This window comes from Muscardinus avellanarius (genome assembly GCF_963383645.1).
Source record: "Muscardinus avellanarius genome assembly, chromosome: 15".
In the NCBI taxonomy this organism is placed as follows: Eukaryota; Metazoa; Chordata; class Mammalia; order Rodentia; family Gliridae; genus Muscardinus; species Muscardinus avellanarius.
The window spans coordinates 49,793,663-49,816,499 of record NC_137801.1 but is presented as its reverse complement, the minus strand read 5'-3'; the positions used below and the strand labels follow the sequence as shown (position 1 = coordinate 49,816,499).

The 22,837-nt window shown below is 39.5% G+C and overlaps 1 protein-coding gene across 4 annotated transcripts in view; it reads right to left on the bottom strand.

Moving 5' to 3' along the window:
* The window catches only part of EML6 (EMAP like 6), a gene marked incomplete at both ends in the record, with an annotated part of 359,577 nt that overhangs the window by 44,264 nt on the left and 292,476 nt on the right, over window positions 1-22,837 (bottom strand). For 2 of the 4 annotated variants that reach the window (XM_080711492.1, XM_080711493.1), the window contains 3 exons: window positions 4,180-4,306; window positions 4,412-4,613; window positions 19,657-19,833. In XM_080711492.1, coding sequence (XP_080567618.1) covers window positions 4,180-4,306; window positions 4,412-4,613; window positions 19,657-19,833 — 506 coding nt within the window. Of the gene's footprint in view, window positions 1-4,161; window positions 4,307-4,411; window positions 4,614-19,656; window positions 19,834-22,837 lie in introns of all 4 variants that reach the window. The other 2 variants (XM_080711491.1, XM_080711490.1) reach the window with 2 other exon arrangements.

The window sequence follows — 22,837 nt, the reverse complement described above, 5'->3', positions numbered from 1 at the left end:
GAAAACATCGAATAACCTTCTACTTTATATTTTCACTCCCCCTTATGAATAAACATAGTAAAGTGGGAGATGAAGTCAAAAGTTGAGAGCGAGGGGCATGTCAGGTTGGCGAGGGAACGTGAGAGGGGGGCGGTTTAGAAAAATTCCTCTAGACCAGAACTAGGTTTGGGTCACCTGAGGATGAATAAGAGCATGGCTGGGCAGCTCGAGTGTCCAGATGGGGTGAAGAGGAATGGATTCCTAGGACTGGAAAACATGTTGGGACTTTTGGCAGCACATCCCACAGAAGAGCGCCCAGCATGCTGGGGCCGAGATGAAGTGGGTAGTAAACACCCTAAAGGGACTACACACTTGGTAGGTATAGCCCAAAGTTCTCTTTTCTCTTTCCTCCCTTCCTTTTTCTTTCTCTTTTCCTTCTTTCTTACTTTTGCTCAATCATTCATTCTTTCATTCTTCCTTCCTTCCTTTTTTTTTTTTTTTTGGTACTGGGAATTGAACTCAGGGGCATTCTATTTCCAATCTACACCCCTAGCCCTTTTTATTTTGAATTAGAATCTTGCTTAATCGCTAAGGCTAGCCTTGAACCTGTGGTCCTTCTGTCTCTGCCTCCCACATACTAGGATTACAGGTGTGCACTATTACACATGACAGTTCTGTGTTCTTATGAGAGCAATTATAACTTTTTTTCTCAACGTTCTCACTGCTGAAAAGATTGAAACTGAAAATCAAGTGACTTCTGAAGAATCAGAACTCACAATGTGTTAGAAAATTGCATGAGAAAACATGATCTAAAGTCTCATAGCTATTTTAAAATCCAAAACCTGAGTCTAATTAGAAACGGCCCATGACTATTTTACAAGTCAGGCATTAGGCATTCCGTTGCTTAAAACATGATTGATGCATAATGTGCAGCTGCCTCCAAGGCATTTTCTCAATATGACGGTTGCTGTGCCATCTCCGGGTTTCTAGCTGCTTTTAGAAGGAGGAAAGGGACTTAAATTAGAGCTGGAACTGCCTGGAATATGGGGAGCAGTTGTCTGAAGCACTCATCTCTGTGGGTCCTCAGGTGCTTGTTGCTCATAAGTCTCATGGCTACACGACCTAGTCCAGGTGTTTAGGGAAGGCACCCAGGCAGGTGCACTGCTATGGACCAGTGAAGGGAGAGTGAAGGAGAACCCAGCCCTCTCGATCCAGCAGGGCTTGAAGTAGCCGAATGGCAGAGCGGTGAGAGCTCTTGATTGACTGGCAGTCCTAAACATTCCCAGGGAGAAGTGGGGTGCGGCTTGGTGCCGTGCTCCTCATATCTAAAGCACCCACAGCATTTTTCTGTCTCTGCCCCTCTCTCATTTCCAGGATGCTGGAGTCCATAGCATATTTTCTGCCCTAGCTGAGGTCTTAGGGGTGCTGGCGATTTACTGTCAAGGGTCCCACCCTGGCTTCATCCTGCCTCTCATTCCATCGCTCACCCTCCTTTCTCCCTTTCTCACTTTCCTTGGACATGCTTCCTTGCCTGGCTCTTCTGTGGTTCAAAAACTGGATACAGTCTGATCTCTGAGGTTCAGAGTCATCTAAAATGACTGATGAGGACAGGTAGAGAGGTTCTGATTCCGATTTGCCTCCATGGAGGCTGCTATATCAGATACCACTTATAGCTCTGGGCCAACCCAGAGCATGCTGGGCATGCTCTGCCCAGCATGCTTTGCAGCGGACACTGTTTCCCTGGTTACAGTCCCTTCCATAGACTGATGCTGTCAAGGCCTTTTGAGTTATCAAGGAAGTTGCTCTCTCTATAAAAAAAAAAGGTTGGTTATTCCTCAAGACCCTGTACTTATCATAAAATGGTTTGCTTTGCATACTTTCTTTACTGAATTCTAGTGTGAATTATTTTCAAAAGTGCCAGTAAAGAACTAAAATGCCTAGTCCTATATCTCATCATACAATGATGTAGTTTTTTTTCTAACAATTTTATGTGTGCTAAGATATCATGTAACTGCATGATAAAGAAAGTACAGGCTGGGTGTGCTGGCACACTCTTATAATCCCAGCATTTGGGAGGCAGAGACAGGAGGATCATGGTTCGTGGACAGCCTCAGCTACTTAGGAAGGCCCTTTGCAACTCACTGAGACCCTGTTTCAAAAAAAAAAAAAAAAAAAGACTGAAAACTAGGGCTGGGGGTGTAGCTCAGAGGTAGAAGAAGAAGAAGAAAGAAAGAAAAGAAAAGAAAAAAGTACAGTAGCTTCAAAATTCTGAATTTTAAAATGAAAATTCTCCTTAAGATCTTCTCTACCTTTACTCTTTCCACCTTATACTAAAGTGGACATTATGACATTTGTCTACCTCTGTCCAAAGATACAGTGAGATGAGAAGGTATTTAAGTGGGAATAAATATGAAATCAGCTGTAGTGCTGGAGAATTAGAATTTAGGTTATTTGACTATATTTTAGTGACTGGTCTAAATCTTAGAATTAAGACCATTACGACCCCACTGCACTTTGTAGAAATCAGCTAGATACAACCTTGGAATAAGAGTTAAACTTCATAATGGAATATGAAATTGAAAAGGCTGGATAATTTTTTTCAAAATGTTTAATTTAGGCCAAATGTCTTTTAGGGTGGATTATTTAAGTGGGAGGCCTATCCGTGTAAGAAAAGAAATTCTTAGAATTAAGTTCTTTAAAATCATTTTCTCAGCCAGGCATGGTGGTGCATGTTTGTAATCCCAGTACTTGGCAGGGTGAGACAGGAGGATTGCAGGTTTGTAGCCAGCCTCACTACTTAGTGAGGCCCTCCGCAACTTAGTGAGACCCTGTTTCAGAATAAAAATAGAACTGGGGGTGTAGCTTAGCAGTAGGATGCCCCTGGGTTCAATCCCCCAGTACTGCAAAAAAAAAAAAAATCATTTTCTCTCTGTTGCTACTTTAAAACCATCATGTCACATGCAAAATAAGCTATACAGACCATTGCAAAAAAAAATCTGTTTCTTGAATCTATAGAGAACTCTGAATCTTCATGGCATCTAATAAAGATGTTAGAAAAATTAAGGCTTTTCTGCATCAGATTCAGTCTTCTTGCCAGCAGCACACCCACCACTTACCAAACTTAACATCTAGCACTGAATTGAAGCAGAAGGTTGGGAAGTCACACTTTATTTCTTTGAATCTTAATCCCCACCTAATAGTAAGAGGTGGCATATCACATTTATTATGTTATTATTAGGCAGAAAGCCCTACCAAGTGCAAACAACTTGAATTTCATAAATTATACATAATGGGATCAGTGTAATTGTGAACATTGAGCTCACCACAAGATGAAGAGCCCAAGGAGAATTCTTAAAACATCTTTATTTATCCTAAGCATGAACATGGTCAATTATGCCATTATGAGTTCTGCTTTTTAGGATTGTAAAAAGTTTGACAATTTACCAATACTTAAAATTACACATTGATAAGGCATAAATCTCTCTCTCTGTCTCTGTCTCTCTCTGTCTGTCTCTCTCTCTCCCCCTTCCTTTTTCTTTCATAGGGAGGGTTGAACCCAGGAGTGTTCTCTAAGCTATACCTCCAGCCCTATTTTATTTTTATTTTGAAATAGGGTCTTCCTAAATTGCTGAGGCTGCTCTTGAACCTGTAATCTTTCTGTCTCAGCCACCCAAGGGGATTACAACATGCACCACCATGCCTGGCTCAGACACCCTCTTTCTCATACAGCATTTGAGCCAACAACATCACGGGGGTTAGGTCTCAAATCACTTGCTCCCTGACCAAATCTGGGCAAGCAAAGACTCCAGATAGAATGGAAGATGATTTTCACAACTCCACAATATTCCCCCACTACTCTAGAAACCTGACTTCTCCTGCTACCTCCCTCACCAGCATACCTTTTTGTCAGCCATGGTACTCAGGACAACTTTTGAGTTACCCTGGCATCCACTCTGGGCAAGGCAAGGGAAGTCCAGTCCAACCAAATCTCATATCTACTCAGTCAACCTCTGCAAAGTGTAACACACCTTTGTCACAGTGAAGGTATGGGGTGGCTTCCTCCAACCTAGGCATGTGTACAGATTCTAAGACTCCATACAGATAATAGGAGACTCACTCTATTGAGGGAAAAATGTACTCTGCTTTAATTAAGTTTCTTGATTAACAAATGCAAATGCAAACAGGCATGCAACGCCATACCTTTCTTCCATGGACACTTCCTTCAGTTGCTGGTGGGGTTTGGTGCCTTCCATCTCCCTGATGCTGACAGCATAGATCTTGGTGGTATAATCAATAGCCTTCTCTCTAGCAACATCACTGTCGTAGCCTCAAACAACAGAAGGAGATTGAGGAGTGAGTTGGTTTGCAGGGGCTAGGAGGGGCAGTGGAGGAAATGCAGTCAGCACAGGGCAGGTGGCTCCTCAGTACTCACCTCCATCCTCCTCCACATCCGTGTCCGACTCCTCACTGTCCACCAGTTTGCTCTCCTGGGTCCCCACGAACTCCCTGGTCCAGATCATCAGGGCCGTGTCGGCACCACCCACTGTGAGTAGCACGGAGTCATTGTGCAGCCATCTCACATTGGTGACGTGTGCACTGTGTCCCACATACTTCTTGAATCTTGCATGCTGTCCCTGTAAATAAAGCCAGAAGGTGGAGACCATCCCAGGCAGTGGCTTGTTATTTCTGTCTGTGGGCTATTTCATCCATGTTATTTTTAGGGTAGATTCTACTGGATGTAATAAGATGGTTCATTTAAAGCAGTGATCTCCCTACATGTCACTGGAATGTATGTTTCCTGAGGGCAGGTACTAGATCTCCTTTCCTGTCTCATAATAGGACCTCAATAAATATTTTTTGAGGCAATGCATGAAATGTTTCTGGGAATTCAGAGAAGTACAGTGCATGCCTATAATCTCAATACTTGGGAGGCTAAGAGAAGAGGAACACAAATTTGAGGCCATGCTCAGCAGCTTAGCAAAACCCTATTTCAAAAAAAAAAAAAAAAATGAATAGGGCATAGTGTGGAAGTAGAATGCCCCTGGGTTCAATCCCCAATACTGAAGAAGGAGAAGAAGTATAAAAAGCTGAATTCTGTGCCACCTCCACAGGTCTCTAAGTGTAAGCACCTGAGTGAGTGTGGCTGACATCTAAGATCAAGTGTCTTCCCAGCTGTCATCTACACAGTGGTGTTTGTACCATGGCCTGGGCAATGACAGAAGAGTAAGAACTTTAAAGAACACTTAAACACAGCAATTGTTTTTGCTGTGGATTCTGGAAACCATTTCTAGGACTAGAAATACTTGGAAAACCTATTTAAAGTCAAAGCAGGCTGCCTCGTGACAAACACCAAATATGCAAAACCCGAGTTACTAGCGATTACTAGAAGCTTCTGGAATAAGGTGCCCAGGGTGTATCACATTTCTCCCCAGGTGACATGGGGGAGAGAGGGTGGTGTGTAGTCAGCAGCTCCCCTGGGGCAGTCATGATGAGTGCTGGGAAGACAACTCTGGCTTCAGAAAGAGCTTCCATTTTGGGCTCATGAGACACAGCCTGGCAACAACTGCTTCATCAAGAGCCATTTAAAGAGGCTGAGTTTTCCATCTCACAGAAGCTTCCAGGGAATACCTTGTCATGTGGAGAGACATAAGATCTCTTGAGGTTGTGAGCCAGCCATGGGTGTCCCAGCTGAAAACTTTAGTAAATAACTAATTAGAAATTAGACCTGAGAGTGTGAAGTTATTAGAGAAAGGCATAGGATCTACACTTCAACATATAGGCACAGGGAGTAACTTTCTCAATAAGACTTCCAAAGCATAGGAAAATAAAGCAATAATTAATAAGTGGGATCTCCTCAAACAAAAAAGTTTCTTCTCATGAAAGGAAACCATCAAGAACCTAAAGAGGAAGCCTACAGAATGGGAGAAGATCTTTACCAGCCACTACTCTGATAGGGGGCTAATATCTAGAATATACAAAGAGCTCAAAAGTGCCAAAACTGATCTATAGATTCAATGCAATTCCCATTAAAATACCAGCAACATTCTTCATAGACCTAGAAAAATCAATCATGAACTTTATATGGAGAAAGAAAAGACCCAGATAGCCAAAGCAATTCTCAGCAATAAGAAACATGCAGGAGGCATCACAATCCCAGACTTCAAACTATACTATAGAGCAATAGTAGTAAAAACAGCATGGTAATGGCACAATAATAGATATGCTGACCAGTGGATTAGAATAGAAGATACAGAAACAAATCCACACATCTTTAGTCAATTAATCTTTGACAAAGGGGGCAAACTCATACGCTGGAGAAAAGACAGCTTTTTCAGCAAATGGTGCTGGGAGAACTGGCTAACAATTTGTAAAAAGATGAATCTAAACCCCTATATCTCACCAAGCACAGGAATCAACTCAAGATGGATCAAAGACTTAGAAATTAAACCTGAGACTGTGAAGTTAGTAGAGGAGAGCATAGGTTCAAAACTACAACATATTGGCACAGGCAGTAACTTTCTCAACAAAACCTCCAAAGCTCAGGAAATTAAATCAAGAATTAACAAGTGGGATACCATCAAACTAAAAAGTTTCTTCTCATCAAAGGAAACTATCAACAACCTAAAGAGGAAGGCTACAGAATGGGAAAAGATCTTTACCAGCCACCATTCTGATGGGGGCTAATATCTAGAATATACAAAGAGCTCAAAAGAGTCTACACTAGCAAAAAAAACAACCCAATCAAGAAATGGGCAAATGAACTAAATAGACACTTCACAAAAGAAGAGATACAAAGAGCCAATAGATACATGAAAAGATGTTCTACATCACTGGCCATCAGGGAAATACAAATCAAAACTACACTGAGATTCCATCTAACCCCAGTCAGAGTGGCAAGTATAAAGAAATCAAATAACAACAAATGCTGGTGAGGATGTGGGGAAAGAGGAACTCTTTTACACTGTTGGTGGGAGTGCAAACTAGTTCAGCCACTATGGAGATCTGTGTGGAGATTCCTAAGAAAGGTGGGAATAGATCCACCATATGATCCAGCTATACCACTCCTGGGTATCTTTCCAAAGGGGCTGAATTCAGAGAACTACAGCAACATATGCATACCTATGTTCATAGCAGCACAATTTGTAATAGCCAAAATATGAAACCAACCCAGATCTCCATCAACAGATGAATGGATAGCAAAACTTTGGGAAATACACACAATGGAATTCTATTCAGCCATAAAGAAGAACAAAATTATATCATTTGCAAGAAGATGGAAAGCCCTGGAGAACATTATGTTAAGTGAGATCAGCCAAGCACAGAGGGAGAAGGTACATATGTTTCCTCTAATATGCAGTAAACACAGAGGATACCAGTGGGACTCCAGATAATGGAGGGGAAATATCAGCAAAGTTTGAATGGAAAGATAGGAGAGGAGGAAGGCTGATCTTGATTAATGAGGGTCTACATCTGAATATGTGTAAAGTTATGATATGGTTAACCCGGACAACCATTGGTGGGAGGAGGGAAGGGAAAACGGAGGTGGGGGTAGAGGGCACCAAATATAGTTTAAATGTATACCATTTATGTTCAATAAAAATTTGTTTAAATAAAAATAAATAAATAATTATCAACATAAAAAAGACTCTACACTAGCAAAACAAACAACCCAATCAAGAAATGGGCAACTGAAATGAATAGACATTTCACAAAAGAAGAGATACAAATGGCCAATAGATACACAAAAAGATGTTCAACATCACTAGCCATCAGGGAGATGCAAATCAAAACTACGCTGAGATTCCATCTAACCCCAATCAGAGTGGCAAGCATAAAGAAATCAAACAACAACCATTGCTGGCGAGGATGTGGGGAAAGAGGAACTCTTTTACACTGTTGGTGGGAGTGCAAACTAGTTCAGCCACTATGGAGATCAGTGTGGAGATTCCTTAGAAAACTGGAAATAGATCCACCATTTGATCCAGCTATACCACTCCTGGGTATCTTCCCAAAGGTGTTGAAATCAGAGAACTAAGTTAACATATGCATACCCATGTTCATAGCAGCACAGTTCATAATAGCCAAACAATGGAACAAACCCAGATCTCCATCAACAGATGAGTGGATTGTAAAATTATGGGAAATACACACAATGGAATTCTATTCAGCTATAAAGAAAAATAAAATAATAGCATTTTCAAGAAGATGGAAGGAACTAGAGAACATTATGTTAAGTGAGGTTAGTCAAGCACAGAAAGAGAAGGGACATATGTTTTCTCTAATATGTTCAAGCTAGGGAGCAGTGGTAATACCAGAGGGACTCCAGATGATGGAGGGGAAATCTCAGCAAAGCTTGAACGGAAGGATAGGAGAGGAAGAAAGCTGAGGTTGTTCAATGGAGGAGCTACATACGAATATGTGTAATAGCATAAATACAACATGATTAACCTGGACACTCTATTGGGGGAAAGGGAAAGGGAGGGGGAAGGGCACGAAGCACAATGTAAATGTACACCACTCTCAATATGTTCCACTTATAAAAAATAAAAACTAAATTAAAAAAAAAGAAGCTTCCAGAGGGTTCTGGGTTGGCCTACTGGAAAACCTGAAACCAGTGCAGAGACATGGCAGGAAAAAGGTGCAGAGTTGGTGACTTTGAAATACTCTTGGTCAAGGTTTCCTTGCATCTACCTGGCTGACCCTCCTGACAACTTCACGGAACTGGATACTAGAATACAGTAGTGGTATAGTACAAGAACCTTCTCAAACTACTATAACAATACTGTAACTGCTGGTTTAAAAGACAGAAATCTATTTCTAAAAGCTTGAAGGCCAATCCTGGTGAGGGTTCTCTTCCTGACTTGTGGATAGACTGTTCCTATTTGTGAGCTCACAGGGTTTTTATTCAGTGTGTCACACACAAGAATTTACAAAGACAATACACTTTAGTGTCTCTTTTTATAGGTACACAAATTCTGTTTTATCAAGGGCCAACCCTTAAAGTTTATTTAACCTTAATTACTTCTGTAAAGGTGTTATCTCCAAATACAATCACACTAGGGTTAAGACCACAACATCTGCACTTGAAAGGGAAACACCAGCTGGGTGTGGTGGCACATGCTTGTAATCCCAGCATTTGGGAGGCTGAAACAGGAGGATCGAGGTTTGAGGACAGCCTAGGCTACTAATGAGGCCCTTTGCAACTCAATGAGACCCTGTTTAAAAATAAAGAATAAAAAAATAGGGCTGGGGTTGTAGCTCAGAGGTAGAATGCCCCTGGTTTCCATCTCCAATACCAAAAAAAAAAAAAAAAAAAAAAAAGAAAGAAAGAAAGAAAGAGAAAAAGAAAAAGAAAAAGAAAGAAAACCACAGCATCACTTCATAGCAGAGAGTGAACCTTGTTCAAACAAAGCCAAAGCAGTTGGAATGACTACACAGCCAGAAATCTTCATTGGCACTGGGTCCACATACCAGTGAATAAGAAGAGAAGAAAAGAAGGAGGAGGAGGAGGAGGAAGAGGAAGAAGAGGAGGAGGAGGAGGAGAAGTTGTTGTTATACTATCAAAGAGGTTATACTATCCAAAAAAGTCATTGGTTTTAAATTATGTAACTATTTATTTAATCAAATCGTATGCATTAGAACACAATGTAAAAAGATAAGCAATTCAATTTAAAATAATGAGCAAAAGATTTCTATAGATACTTTACAAATAGCCAATAAGCAAGTGCTCAGCATCATTGGTTATCATAGAAATGTACATTAGAAACACATCTACTAGTGAGGATAGCCAAGTGTTTGATGCCATCAAATACTGGAAAGCTGAACTCTTACATTTTTGGTGGGAATATAACATGATACAACCACTTTGGGAAGAGGTCTGGCAGTTCCTTAAAATTTTAAGCATACATTTTCCTCTATGATCCAGAAATTCCACTCATTATTTATTTAAGAGAAAGTATATATCCATAAAGACCTTTAAAGATAGCAACTTTATTATAAATAAATAATAAATAAAGATAGCAACTTTATTATAATACTAAACTGGAAAAGTACATGTCCATCAATAGACACATAAACCAGCTCTGCTCAATCTATACAATGAATTTCCATTCAGCTATAAAAATGGCTACCACTACAAACAACAATATTAACAAGTCTCAAACATTATCTAAGTGAAAGAAGCCAGACAAACAGTACCTACTTGATGATTTCATTCATATGAAGTTCTACAACAGGTAAAACTAACCTATGGTGAACAATGTTGAAACAGCCGTTTCATCTGAGTATGAAGGAGGAGGCATGGCCTGGAGAAGAAGGAACTTCAGGAAGAATCCTGGGATGATGAGGGATGATGGCAATGACGATCTACATCCTCATAAGAGGTTGGGTTATATGAAGGTATGAGTTTTCTAAACTCATCAAATAGAAGTTTGATGAAGTTTTAAGATGTTTGCATTTCAACTACATAAATTTTACTTCAAAAATACCATAATGTTGAACTCTAGGCAATAACATGTAGTTTGAAATATTTAGGAGTATCCTGATGTCTACAATTTCCCTTATTTTTCATATTTATTGAGGTATAATTAATCAACAAAAATTCTATACATTCAAGATATACAGCGTGGTGATTTGATATACATTATAAAATGGGCACCACACTGAAACTAATTGGAACATCCATCAAAACATATAGTTGCCGTTTTGTGATTTCATGTGGTGATCACACAATATCTACTCTCATTGTATTTTAAGTAAACAGTACAGTATTATTAACTATAGTCACCATAATGAAATTAGATCTGTAGAATTATTCATCTCAAAGTCTAAACCCCTTGACTAGTATCTCCCCATTTCCCTGCCCTTGGCAACCCCATTCAACTCCCTGCATCTGAGTTAAACTTTCTGAGATTCTACCTATAAGAAATCATATAATATCTGTTTCAGTGTTCAGCTTATTTCACCCAGCATACTGTCTCCCAGTTTCATTGATGTTGCAAATGGTAGAATTTTCTTCTTCCTTTTTGTTTGTTGTGGTTGAAAAATAACCCACTGTAACTATATTTACCACAATTTTCTTGTCTATTCACTAATCAGTGGGCATGTAGGTTGTTTCCATATCTTGAATTATAAGCAGTGCTGCAATGAATATAAGGTTGCAATATGTCTTCTACATACTGATTTCATTTCCTTATGATATATATTAAAAAACAGGATTGCTGGATCTACGTGTAAATTTTTGAGGAAACTTTATAATATTTACTAGAATGACCGCAACAGATTTCATTCTCACCTATGTTCCCTTCCTCCATATTCTCACCAAGGTTTGTCCCCTCGTCTTTTTGATAACAGTCATCCTCGCAGGTATGAAATGATATCTTCTTGTAATTTTGATTTGCATTTACCTGATAAGTGAAGTTGAGTGACTTCATAAAACAGTTTCCTATGTCTGTGTCTTTTCTAGAAAAATGTTAATTTAGGTCCTTTGCCCTTTTTTCTTTTTTCTTGTGTGGGGGATCAGTGTCAGGGCCTCATGCATGACAGGTAGTCACTCGACCACTGAGCTATATATCCCTAGGTTCTTTACTCATTTTGTTTCTTTTTTTGGAGGGGAGGGTGTTAGGAATTGAACTGAGAGGCACTCTAACTCCAAGCTACAGCCCTAGAACTATTTTTATTTTTTATTTGGAAACAGAGTCTTGCTAAGTTGATGAAGCTGGCCTCAAACCTGCAATCCTCCTGTCTCAGCCTCCCAAATACTGGAATTATAGGCATGCACCACCACACCTGGCTTTTGCCCTATTTCTTTCTTTCTTTTTTTTTTTTTTAGTACCAGGGATGGAACTGAGGAGCATTTTACCTCCGAGATACACCCCCAGCCCTATTCTTTTTTATTTGTTATTTTGAAACAGGGTCTCACTGAGTTTTGGAGAGCCTCACTAAGTAGCTGAGGCTGTCAACGAACCGTGATCCTCCTGTCTCAGCCTCCCGAATGCTGGGGATACAGGTGTGCGCCACCACACCTGGTTTTGCCCTATTTTTAATCAGGTTATTTGCTTTGTTTTTTGCTATTGAGTTGCATAAGTTCTTTGTATATTTTGGATATTAATCTTTTATCAGATATATAATTTGCAAATATTTTATAATATTGCACACCGCTTTTCATTTTGTTGTTTTCATTGTAACACTTTTTAGTCATATGCAGTCCATTTTTTTATTTTTGCTTTTTGCCTGTGCTTTTGATGTCATCTAAGAAATCACTGCCAAAGCATATGTCAAGGAGATTTTCCCCTGTTCTAGAATTTTTGGTTTAAATTATATATATTTTATTTTTATTTTTATTTTATTTTTGGTAGTACTAGGGTTCCTGGAAACCCTTCTACCTCCGGGCTACACTCCCAGACCTATTTTTTTTAATACTTTTTAAATTTGGAAACAGGGTCTCTTAAGCCAGCAAGGGTGGCTTTGAACCTGCGCGATCCTCCTGTCTCCACCTCCCAAGCACAGGGATTACAAGCGTGCGCCACCACACCTGGTCTAAGTCTTATATTTATGTGTTTAATCCATTTTGAATTAATATTTATCTATTGTGTGGGGGGGTAAGTATCGAATTTTATTCTTTTGTGTAGATATCTAATTTATCCAACACCATTTATTGAAGAAACTATTCTTTTCCTGTTGTGCATTGTTGGTATCCTTGTCAAAGATTAGTTGATTGTACATTTATGAATTAAATTTTGAATTCTTTATTCTGTTCCATTGGTCTATGTGTGTTTTTTAGGCCATTAGATACTGTCTTGATTACTATAACTTTGTAAAATCAGAAAATGTGATGCTTTTAACTTTGTTCCTCTTTATCAAGATTGGTTTCACTGTTCAGGGTCTTTTGTACTTTCATATGAATCTTAGGATTGTTTTTCTATTTTGGTGAACAATATTTTAGAATTTTAATAGGGCTAGCATTAAATCTGTGAATTACCTTAAGCAGTATAGAAAATTTAACAATATTACTTCTTCCAATCCATGAACATAGGATATCTTTCTATTTAGTTCTGTGTCTTCAATTTCTTTTATTATTTTCACTGTCTAGATGTTTTGCCTCTTTAAATTTATCCTTAATAGACAGGCATAGTGCTGCATGCTTGCAATCTCAGTACTTGGAAAGCAGAGGCAGGAGGATCACAGGTTTGTAGCCAGCCTCAGCTTGTGAAGTCCTCCACAACTTAGTAAAAGACCCGGTTTCAAAATTAAAAAAAATTAGGTCTGGGGGTATAGCTTGGAGGTAGAATGCCTCTGGGTTCTATCCCCAGTATTACAACAACAACAACAACAACAACAACAACAACAACACAACTTTAAGTATTTTATTTTTTTATTAAAAATTAAAATTTTATTAGAAGTCAAAGTATCTCATCTTTTTGGATAATTTGTTGTTAGTGTATAGAAATGCAATTAATTTTTATGTAGATTTTGTATCCTGAAACTTCACTGAAGTTGTTTATCTTTTTTTTTTTTTTTTTTTTTTTTTGGTGTTACAGGGAGTGGAACCCAGAGGCTTTCTACCTCCGAGCTATACTCCCAGACCTATTTTATATTTTATTTGGAAACAGGGTCTCACTAAGTTGCTGAGAGCCTCACTAAGTAGCTGAGGCTGGCTTCGAACCTGCGTGATCCTCCTGTCTCAGCCTCCCAACCGCGGGGATTACAAGTGTGTGCCACCACACCTGGCTGTTTATCATTTTTAATAGTTCTTGGTAGAGTCTTTAGAGATTTCTCTATATAAGATAATGTTATCTGTAAACAGAGACAATTTTACCTCTTTCTCTCTGACTTGGATGGCTTTTCTTTTCCTTGACTAATTGCTCTGGTTAGGAATTCCAGAATTATGCTAAGTAGAGAAGCCATGAGAGTGGGCCTCATTCCTGATCTTACAGGACAAGCTTTCACCTCTCACCACTGAGTAGTATGTTAGATATAGGCTTATTATTTATAAACTTTATTATGTTGTAGGGCACTGATTCTAAACCTAATTTGTTGAGTTTTTAATCAGGAAATAATTTCGTGTGAAGTTCTGTCAAATGCTCTTTTCACATCTACTGAGATAATCATATACTTGTTATGCTTCATTTTGTTAATGTGGTATATCACATTTACTTATTTGCAAATGTTGAACTAATTCTTGCATTCCAGGTATGAATTCCACTTAATCATGGTGTAAGAGCCTTTTAATGTGTTGTCAAATTTAGTGGCTTAGTATTTTCTTTAGGATTTTTTTTTTTTCGGGTCTGGGGGTGGAACCCAGGGGCATTCGACCTCCCAACTATACTTTCTGCCCCATTTTTTATTCTTTATTTTGAAACCGGGTCTCACTGAGTTGCAGAGGGCCTCACTAAGTAGCTGAGGCTGTCCGCAAACCGCGATCCTCCGGTCTCAGCCTCCCGAATGCTGGGATTACAAGTGTGCGCCACCATGCCTGGCTTCTTTAGAATTTTTTTTTTTTATAACTATATTCATCAGGGATATTGGCCTGTAACATTTCTTGTAGTGTCAATTTGTAGCTTTGGTATGAGAATAATACTGACTTAAAACGAGTTTTGAATTATTTTCTAATTTTTCATTTTAGGGGGAAGAGTTTGAGAAGTTTGGACACTAATTCTTTTTTTTTTTTTTTTTTTTTTTTGGTGGTACTGGGGTTCCTGGAAGCCCTCCTTCCTCCGGGCTACACTCCCACACCTATTTTACATTTTTGAAACAGGGTCTCTTATGCCAGCATGGCTGGCTTCGAACCTGCGCGATCCTCCTGTCTCCGCCTCCCAAGCGCAGGGATTACAAGCGTGCGCCACCACGCCCGGCGGACACTAATTCTTTTTAAATGCCTAGAATTCACCCATAAAGTCTTTTTTTTTTTTTTAAAGTACTGAGGATGGAACCCAGGGGCATTATACCTCCAAGCTACACTCTCCAGCCCTACTTTTTATTCTTTATTTTGAAACAGGGTTTCACTGAGTTGCAAAGGGCCTCACTAAGTAGCTGAGGCTGTCTGAGAACCGCCATCCTCCTGTCTCAGCCTCCCAAATGCTGGGATTACAAGTGTGTGCCACCATGCCCTGCTCTATAAAGTTTTTTTTTTTTTTTTGCAGGTCTTGGGATGGAACCCAGGGGCATTCAACCTCTGAGCTATAGCCCCTGCCCTATTTTTTATTCTTTATTTTGAAACAGGGTCTCACTGAGTTGCAGAGGGCCTCACTAAGTAGCTGAGGCTGTCCGTGAACCGTGATCCTCCGGTCTCAGCCTCCCGAATGCTGGGATTACAAGTGTGCGCCACCACACCTGGCTTTAGAAAGTTTTGATTACTGATCTGCTCAGATTATTGGTCTGTTTAGATTTTCTACCTCTTAATTATTTGGTCTTGATAGGTTCTATGTTTCTAGGAATTTGTCAATTTACTCTAAGTTATCCAATCTTTTGGCAAACAATTGTTTACAGTAGATTTAATAATCTTTTATATTGCTATAATATCATGTAATGTCTCCTCTTTCATTTATATTTTATTAAGTCATCTTTTTTCTTTGTTGGTCTAAAGGTTAGTCAATTTTGTTTAACTTTTAAAGGAACTACTCACAGCTTCATAGATCTCTTTTATCATCTTTATAGTCTCCATTTCTCTCTCCTTCCTTCCTTCCTTCCTCCTTCCTCCCTTTCTTCCTGTATTTTTTTATTTTTAATTTTTTTGCATTATGGACAACTAAACCTAGGGGACCACACATGTTAGGTAAGCACTACATCACTAAGCTACATTCTCATGCCTCCCCCCCTTTTTGGTGGTACTGGGGGTGGAACCCAAGGGCTTTCTACCTCCAGGCTATACTCCCAGACCTATTTTATATTTTATTTGGAAACAGGGTCTCACTAAATTGCTAAGAGCCTTACTAAGTAGCTGAGGCTGGTTTCAAACCTGTGCGATCCTCCTGTCTCAGCCTCCCAAGTACTGGTATTAAGAGCGTGCGCCACCATGCCCAGCTCCAGCACCCCCTTTTTCAAAGGAGTCTCACTAAGTTGCCCAGCTTGCCCTCCAACTTGCGATCCTCCTACCTCAGCCTCCCAAGTAAGTGGGATTACAGGTGTGTGCCACCATACCAGCTCCATTTCATTTACTTATGCTTTTTTTTTTGTGGTACTGACACCTATTTTATATTTTTATTTGGAATCAGGGTCTCTTAAGCCAGCGAGGCTGGCATTGAACCTGAGCGTTCCTCCTGCCTCTGCCTCCCAAGCACAGGGATTACAAGCGTGTACCACCACGCCTGGTCCATTTATTTATACTGTAATTTTCATGATTTCCTTCTTCAAACTTTGGGCTGCATTTTTCCAAATAAAAAAATAGGTCTGGGAGTATAGCCTGGAGGTAGAAGGGTTTCCAGGAACCCCAGTACCAAAAAAAAAAAAAAAAAAAAAAAAAAAGCTTTGGGCTAATTTTTTTTATAGTTCCTTGAAGTATAAAGCCAAGATTTCCTCCCCCCAATTCTACATTTTTTTGTGTGTATGTGTGTGGGAGCATTGAATCCAGGGGTATTCTGCCTCATAGCTATACCTCCAGCCCAGTCATATATATATGCTCAGTGCGTATGTGTGTGTGTGTGTGTGTGTGTGTGTGTGTGTGTGTGTGTGTGTGTTTTAAACAGGGTGTCACTAAGTTGCTGAGGCTGGCTGTGAACCCGTGATCCTCTTGTCTCAGCTCCCAAGAATTAGGTTATAGGCATACAGCACCACGCCTGGTTTACAATTTACTCTGAATTGTAGAATCTAAGTTGCCAGTTTCCAGGAGTTCATTATATCATTCTTTTATTTTATCCGCATGTTTGAATGTTTTCATATGATAAAATGTTGGGAAAATCTTAGAAGCTTAATGAATGAAGAGCGACTCTTCTTGAAGCAGTAGTAGTCCCAGAGTCTCTCCGCTTAGCCCCTGCCCTGCTCCCTGAGGCACCTCTGAGGCACATCCCTGGAACTCCAGGAGTCTGAGGAATATAGCCTAAAATGACTGCTGTAACATCCTTTCTTATGAAGCTAGGGAGGTAGATAATAAATTTTTAGTAGCAATAATAAGTCTAGTACAGAAGCCAGATCTAACAAATCTGCCAAAACCTTGTATGCTAAAACCAAGGTATCACTAAGTTTTTTTTACCTGTCCTACAAGCAATTTTATTTTTCAAAAAAGTAGAAAAATCAACAATTGTGACTTAGAAATGTATTCTAATCAAAGAGAAAGAGCCAGTAAGTGAAGAAATGAAGGATCATTGGTTGATTGAAGATCACCATGTGGCTTTGGAATTTAGACTAGATAATGAAGGGAGTACTGGATATAATTAAACCTGTATCTTAGAAAGGGCTACTGAAGCCAGATGTGCATGCCTGTAACCCCAGTACTTAGGAGGCTGAGACAAGAGGATCATAACTTCGAGATCAGCCTCTGCAACTTAGTGAGACTCTTACCAACCTAGCAAGACCTTTTCCAAAACATCAAAATAAAAAAGGTCTGGGGTGTAGCTTAGAGATAGAATACCCCTGGGTCCAATCCCCAGTACCATGAAAAAAGAAAAAGAAAAGGAGGAGGAGGGGGGGGAGGGGGAGGGGAGGGGGAGGGGAAGCAGGCGCAAGAGCAGGAGCAAGAGCAGGAGGAGAGAAGAAAAGAAGGAAATGAAAGTAAGAGAAGGGCTATTTAAAGTGGTTCTGGACAGGTATTACCAAATGAAGAAGAAAAGCAGAAAAATACCCAAAGAAACTGAAGTGCTTGCCAAGGGAGATTATGTATTCAGCTTTAAAATATACACATGATAGAAGGAGCAATGGATAATCAGAGATAAATACAGAGTCTTGCATAGACCTTTTGGTGTAGTTTAGGAATGTTAGTCAGAAACTAAGAAGAGAAAAAGTAAGAACACTTCTTAGATTAGATGGCTTAATATTAACAGAAAGAAGATTTACTTATCTCCTCTGTTAAAAAGAATACTCTTCAAACCATAAACTTTGCAAACAGCTCATTTACATGATTATTAAGTGTGACCAGAGAAATAATGTTGGTAAAAGCTACAGAGAGTTTAGAAATCAGGAGAGGTGGCATTGGACATAAAAGTTCCTGCAGCCCAAAGGGAAAACATGTAGATAGACTCTGGCAAATATTGATTTATGAGCTGATGCAATCTGTGGAAAGTTCTAGGATGAAATGTTACGCAGAAGTTTGATAAGCACTTGCGAAAGGAATCAGTGATGACCAGGCAGGAACAGGAGTGCACCATGAACTAACTTCACAACGTTCACAGGACGGTTTATTAGAAGGAGACAGTAAGGAAGACTGAGACACAATAAATCTGGGTTTTAGTAAGACATATACCAAGGATCTTAATGAAGTCTTGCTGGACTAGGCTGTATGACTGTACAGTCAAACAGAAATTGTAATAAATGTATAATTAGCAAATGAAATGTCAGATTGAATGGGAGTTTTTCTTTTCATTATTTAGAACTCATGATTATGAAAGGAAAAGATGATATAATAAAGAAGATTAATTTGTGTGTGTGTGTGTGTGTGTGTGTGTGTGTGTGTGTGCACGCAGTGCTGGGTATTGAAACCAGGAGCATCCTACTCCAAGCTATTCCCCCAGCCTCTTTTGTTTTTTTATTTGGAAACAGGGTCTCACAAAGTACTGAGATTACAGGGGTGAGCCACCATGCCTGTCTGAGAGTAAATATTCTGAAAAGGTATTTAAAAGATATTGATAAGATGTAACAGTGAGATCAAAGAAATAAAATACAACCTTTTTTTTGGATACAGATAAAAAGTTCTCTACTCAGCTTTTGGAATTTCAGTTGTATATGGGGATAACTGGAGCATCTTTGAACATGACATCTATGATCCAATTACAATTTCAATTCAGTTGATGCCATTATAGCCTGACAATGTGAATGCAAAATCAAAACCCAGAAGATAATGGTCCTGTTGTGCTGTGAGCTGGTCAGATTATTTCTGAAGCATTGAATTCAGTTCTAGATGAGATAGTTTAAGAAGTAATTGATAAAATGAGTGTGCAGAAAGGGAGGGGAAACTGAAAACCAAGATACATGGGAGATGGCTGAAGGAACTGGAGATGTTTAGGCTGAAAGATGGAGGCTAAAGAGAGTCACATAACATTTTTTATTTATAAAAGCTGTTGAGGACTGGCATGATGGTTCATTGAGGGTTTAGAAGGCCAGAACTTTGGCTAAAGAGAAATGAAATCAGCTCAGCATAGATAAATTCCTTTAAACACCTGCAGCTATTAAAAAAGAATTGGTTTGCTTTGTGAGGTAGTGAGTTCCTTGTCCCTGGAAGTCTGTTGGTACTAGTTAGAAAGGCCGTGGTCTAAGATGTCATAAAGACAACTTATAATTTGCAGTTTATGAGATGCTGGATTTGATGACCACTAAAGGACGTTCAAGGAGGAACTCTACATTATGAGAATTTTACTGAAATTGGTCACTCGAATATAACACAAGGGAGGGCTTTACCTATGCCTCTGATATTGCAAATAACATTACTGATTGACTATGCTTTCAAAATTTAAAAGTACACTTATATATAATAGATAAATTTGGGTTATTAATGAGAATGAGCAAGTATATATAATAAACATGAAATTTTACCTTGACAGGATATGAAAAAAGCTTAACGAAACCAAAATCATCTCCAGTGGCTAAAAGGGAACCATCTTTGGTAAGACTGGCAGCATTGACCTCGGTCACATCGCTGTGAGCTGGCCAGATGCCCTCACAGGTGGGCCCCAGGACACAGGTCCATGTGTCCCATTCAATCTTCTCAATCTGCAAAACAGGGAAGGACAATTATAGCTTGGCACAATCTAGTATCTTTTTAAGAGAAACACTGAAGTTGAATAGTTCTAGATGATGATTTTGCCAACACCATACAGTTTTGTGGTATGCTGAGGTGCACAAGTCCTCAGCTGCATATTTAAAGGAGTACCTGCCGTGTTTTACTAGGCCAACACTGCAGTAATATATTGAAATACTTTTCTCAGATCAAAAGCACATTTTGGGATTGTGGATATCTGACAAAATACAGCTTCTTAGTTCTTGACTAGATATTTTTCACTGTATGAGCCATAAATTAGATCAGGGTTTCTAAAGCACTGACACTTTAGGCCCCATAATTCTTTGTTGTGGGGAAATGCCCCATGTACCACAGGAAACTGAGTTGCTTAGCAGCATCCCTTCTCTACTAACTGGATGCTAGTACCACATCTTTATCCATAGACACTGCCAAATATTCCTGGGGGTAAAACTGTTCCCAGTGGAGAATTGCTGAGTTACATCGATCAATGGGATGATAATTAAGCTAAGTGTTTAAGAAGTTACAATACATAGCTTTCCTTTTTTAAGGACCACTTCCTTGGAGGGAAAAGTAATAAGATTCCGCAGCTGGCTTAATATCTTCTATGCTATAGAGACCATCTTTTAAATAATTGAAGAGCTTTTCATATTGTATAGACATAAATATAAATTTTATCCTTTAAATGTTTTGTATAATATTTATGACTAAAATTTTATAATTTATATGTGTTGAATCCTGAAAACATTGAGTTTTTTTTTAAAAAAAACAACAATAAGCAATAACAACAGCACTGTGCATAAGTTTCATGGGTGATTTTTATTTCATTTACTTTCATTTAAGGTCTGCTAGTACATCTTAGTATTATAGCTTCTTTATATAAGCATTTTAAAGCACTATCTAAAAGCATATAGAAAACTATTAGAGAATTGTAGCTAAAATTACAGTCCTGAGCCCTTTGAGTTTGAAAACTGCATTGCACAGTGCTAATGCACTTGGCTTCCATATCTGTTTTCTGCTTGCTATTATTGCATAGAAATTACAAGATTAAGATGTAGTCAGAGTTTTAGTCACCATGTGATAAAGGGCTGTACATGTTTTAGTCATTCAAATTTGCCCTCATTTAATATCCTGTGCTTCTTTCAAACACATGCAGACCTAGAACAAAAAATCTGCGGCTGGTCCAGTAACCTGGGGTGCCACAGGCTGAAGTGGCTCTAGATGGTTCATTTAGAAATTGCCTCCACTTTGCGAGGCGGAAGTAGAGTCCTCAACCCCTCATGGTGTCCTACACTGAAGAGAAGCAGGCAGCCATCCCCTGCGGGCCCTGGAAGCTGGCTTATCACCCACAATCTTCCTTCCAAGTTCCACATTCATTTCTGAGACCCTTCTTGCTCCTCCCCAACCCCTGCGGAGGTGCTGGCCTCGTTAGGAGCATGAGCTGGTGCTGCGTGCCCTGCAGCGACCCCAGGGAAAGAACACTCTTGCCAACCGTGGGCCTTGTTTGCTCCAGGGAAAACATGTGCCTAAAACTGTTGGAAGCTAAAGAAACTGTGTTTAAAATGGAATATTAAAAATGACCTCTGTAATGCATACAACTTCAAAGGGTTACATAAATCTGTTAAAAACTCTGGTCTTCCTTGGCACTTTCAGTAGGAGATATTTTTAGCCAGGCATGGTGACACACACCTGTAATCCCAGGACTTGCCAGGCTGAAACAGGAGGATGTTAAGTTCGAGGATATCATCAGCAACTTAGCTATACCCTCTACAGCTTAGAAAGACCCTGCTTAAAAAAATAGCAGCGGGGCTGTAGCTTCGAGGTAGAATGCCTCTGAGTGCACCCTGGAAAAAGGGATTTTTAATTATGTTGATTAACATTTATTTTAATTATGTCACTTAACATTTATTGACTGTACCAAGCACTTTATATGCCTATACCTTAATCCCCACAACTTTATGTGATGGTTCCCAATCTAATTTTACAGATAAATCTCTTCTTATGAAGATCTTCATCACTTTGCAGAGGAGGCCACTGAGCCCACAGAGAGGTTGTATCTCGTAAGCCAGAGTGTGCTTTGGGAGCAAAGGCAGAGTTGCGCTCCAGGGTCTGCCACATGGCACAATGTTACTCTGACCTCCCTGTGCTGCATCCAGTGGATTTTTAAAAATATGCTTCAGCCAGGTGCAGTGGCACATGCCTGTAATCCCAGTACTTGAGAAGCTGAGACAAGAGAATCACAGATACGCAGTCAGCCTCAGCAACTTAGCAAGGCCCTCCAAAACGTAGTGAGACCCTGTTTCCAAATAAAAAATGAAATCAGTATGGAGGAGTAGCTCAGGGGTAGGATGCCCCTGGGTTCAATCCAGTACTACAAAAAAGTAATACATATATATTTTATCCATATATATGGATGCTTCAAATTTTGTCATATTTAACACTTTTCTAAGTAAACTTTTAGTTTTACCATGGTTGCATCTTTAAACAACAACAACAACAACAACAACAACAACAACAACAAAATCTTTCCTGAAAAGGAGCCTTTCAAAGTACTTCATACTGAGCGGAAGGGTCTGACGATGTTGAAGACTAAAATGACAAGTCACCTTGTTGGTGTTCTTAGCACTGGCACTTCCAGGAAGGCTGGCTAGGGAACATGAGCTAAGGGACTCCCAGGCAGCATGATCTGGAAGGAGCCCCTGGAACAACAAATGTCACTCTGCTCTAACTCTTCAGAGCAAGATCCTACAGTTTTATGGACTTTCCACTGCCTTTTGGGGGGGCAGGAGGGCACTTGTTGGGATTGAACCTAGGGGCATTCTACCTTCAAGCTACACTCCTAGCCCTTTTTATTTTTTCTTTTGAAACAAGTCTTGCTAGGTTACTGAGAGTCTCAGCAGGTTGCTCACAATATTGCTGAGGCTGGTCCTGAGCCTGCAATCTCCTGTCTTAGCCTCTCAACTACTGGTATTACAGATA